The 2,547-nt window shown below is 67.7% G+C and overlaps 2 protein-coding genes across 3 annotated transcripts in view; one reads left to right on the plus strand and one right to left on the minus strand.

Moving 5' to 3' along the window:
* On the plus strand, window positions 1–1,495 carry TTC9C (tetratricopeptide repeat domain 9C). 2 transcript variants are annotated; one of them, XM_025214955.1, is made up of 4 exons: window positions 1–46; window positions 339–594; window positions 735–927; window positions 1,130–1,495. In XM_025214955.1, coding segments are annotated over exons 1-4 (465 nt in total). In that variant the 5' UTR covers window positions 1–31; the 3' UTR covers window positions 1,131–1,495. The 2 variants fall into 2 exon arrangements, with proteins under 2 accessions (XP_025070740.1, XP_006033282.1); XM_006033220.3 differs by having other exon boundaries at window positions 735–917.
* A 102-nt stretch (window positions 1,496–1,597) lies between these two features.
* The window catches only part of LOC112551818 (dapper homolog 1-like), a 2,687-nt gene continuing 1,737 nt past the window's right edge, over window positions 1,598–2,547 (minus strand). Inside the window, 2 exon segments of the mRNA XM_025214957.1 lie at window positions 1,598–2,413; window positions 2,416–2,547. The exon segment at window positions 2,416–2,547 is cut by the window's right edge and continues 30 nt beyond it. Coding sequence (XP_025070742.1) covers window positions 2,223–2,413; window positions 2,416–2,547 — 323 coding nt within the window. The 3' untranslated portion in view covers window positions 1,598–2,222.

Below are 2,547 nucleotides of genomic sequence, written 5' to 3' on the forward strand. Positions count from 1 at the left end.
GGGCGCGTAGCTGCAGCGCGGCGGAGCCCGGATGGCGGCGGCGCAGGTACCGCGGCCCGGCTCGGAGCTCTCCGGCTCCGGCCCGGGGGTGGCAGAGCGGGCACGGCTCCCTCCTCCCAGCCGGGCTGGGTCCCATCGCTCCGAGCAGCCTAGGGAGGAGCTGGGCTCCTGAGCCCTCCACCTGCCCCCTTGCACGGAGCCCCCTGCTCCTGGCGGCGCTCCAGCACCCCTGGCCCCAGAGCCAGCTGCCTCTGCAGGCCGGCATCCCCCGGGCAGGCGGGCACGGCTGGGTGGGCACGGCCGGGTGGGCGTGCAGCTGCTCCCCTCTGCGCCCGCAGGCCTCGCCGAGGGAGGCCGTGGACCGCCGGCTGCGGGAAGCCCAGCGCTTCAAGGAGGAGGGGAACCGGTGCTACAAGGAGGGGTGCTTCCGGGACGCCGTGCGCCGCTACCACCGGGCGCTGCTGCAGCTGCGCGGGCTGGACCCCAGTGTGCCCTGCCCGCTGCAGGCGTTCGGCTCCCAAGCCCCGCGGGCCATGCCGGAGCAGGAGCAGGCCCTGCAGGTCACCCAGGCCGACTGCTACAACAACCTGGCAGGTGAGATCGCCCTTTCCATCCCTCCGTCTGCCCCGGACCGAGGCTGGCCCTTGCCAGCCTCCTGGGATGCCCGCCAGAGCAGTGCCGATGCCCCAGCTCGCCGGCTCCCTCACAACACCATCGCCCCATGTATCCTGCAGCCTGTCTCCTCCGCATGGAGCCCGTGAACTACGAGCGGGTGAAGGAGTACAGCCTCAAAGTGCTGGAGAAGCAGCCCGAGAACGCCAAGGCCCTGTACCGCGCCGGCGTGGCCACCTACCACCTGCGGGACTACGACCGGGCGCGGCGCTACCTCGCCGAGGCCACGCGGTGGCAGCCCCGGGGTGAGTGCTGGTGAGGCTGTTGGGGGCACAGGGCAAGATGGAGGGACCTGGGGCTCGTCAGGGCTAAAGGCGGGCCCTGAGCTAACTGCAAGGGCAGCACGGAGCCCTCTCGGTGGGTGGCAGGGAGGCTGGGGCATGGAGGGGGCACTGGGTGCAGGAAGGGACCATGCCCCATGCTTCAGCGTGTCCTGTCTCTGTCTCCCACCCCACAGACACCAACGTGCAGCGCTACCTGCAGCTCACGGAGTCACAGCTGAGCACCTACCACCAGAAGGAGAAGCAGCTCTATCTGGGCATGTTTGGCTAGAGCCGCTCCCGACCCACACCCTGTTGAAGACATCGGGATCCTGCAGCTGCCTCGGGACCAGCCTCATTGGCTGTAAGAGACCTATGGGGTCCCTTGGGGATGCCCTGGACAGGTGGCAAAGACTCTCTTCCCTGCAGGGTGGGCTGCTTTCTGTGCCCAGACGGTCTCTGGGGCTGGGCAGTGACTGAGAGCTCAGCCGGGACCAGGACTGCGGGCTAGGTGTCTGGCTTGGTCAACCCCTCCATAAAGGAGCACATCTGCCTGCCTCCCTGCCTGCTGAGTGTGGATGCCTTCCTTGCCCTCCCCCTGCTCCCCGCCCCAGAGGCTTGCAAGAGAGCCCCGGAGGTCTCTGCTATTGGCCTCTCGTTTCCAGGGTGACCATGGCTGGGCTGCCTCGTTGCCCTAGCGACTAATTCCTGGGGTCTGAGCTATGCCTGGCATCCCAAGCCCCGACCTCCCCCCTACCCTGCCCTGACCCCAGCCCAGCCAGAGAGGGAGCTTCCAGGCATCCCCCGGCTGCCAGCTCCCTCATCTCTGTAAGGATCCCTGGTGCCAGACTGGCCGTGGGGGGAAGCCCAAGCTGGAGTCCACCTGCTCCAGGGAGTGGGTGTCTTCATGCAGCCTGCTAAAGGCTGCATCCTCTTCCCTTCTCCTTAAACAAACACCGCCTGTTTGCTCTTCCTGTGGGCAAACAACTGCCCGCCAACGCCCCTGTTCCCAGGTGCTCCAGCATAAGGGGTTGCTGCCCGGGCAGAGGGGGAAGGCATCTGGGCTCCCTGCCAGGGCACCATACCCTCAGCACCTTGCATTTAGCATGCTAGCCCTAGCCCCCAGCCCAGTCCCTTTCCTGCTCTGGAAGAGGCAGAGGCTGCATTGTAGCTTTTATTGTTCCCAGAGAAAGGAGAGTGAAAGCTGGTGTCTTGGGATTCAGGGCCCCAGCACGCAGGGCTGGAGGCCCAGTCCAGGCAGGGGAAAGGCAAGAGGCACCTGTGCCCGAGTCACTTGGAGCCCTTGTGAGCCGCAGGGCGCAGTGAGAGGTGCACCATCCTCTTGAGCTCCTTGAGGGAGCGAGCTCGCTGCAGCTTGGTGCCGCCCGGGTCGCCAGTGCGGAGCGTTAGGGCCCTGCCTGAAGCCGGCGGTCGCCACTCCTCGGCCAGGCTGCCGGGGTCCCCCTCGCCGAGGCTGGAGGGCCCAGGAAGCAGGAGTCCGTGGACAGGGCCAGCGGCCGGCGGCGTGGGGGCAAGCAGGGCTCCACAGCCCGGACAGAGGAGATCTCCAGCACAGACGCCCACTTGGGGCGGCCGGGGGCAGCTGGGCACACAG

The sequence above is a fragment of the Alligator sinensis genome, unplaced genomic scaffold (genome assembly GCF_000455745.1).
Source record: "Alligator sinensis unplaced genomic scaffold, ASM45574v1 scaffold1302_1, whole genome shotgun sequence".
Classification (NCBI taxonomy): Eukaryota; Metazoa; Chordata; order Crocodylia; family Alligatoridae; genus Alligator; species Alligator sinensis.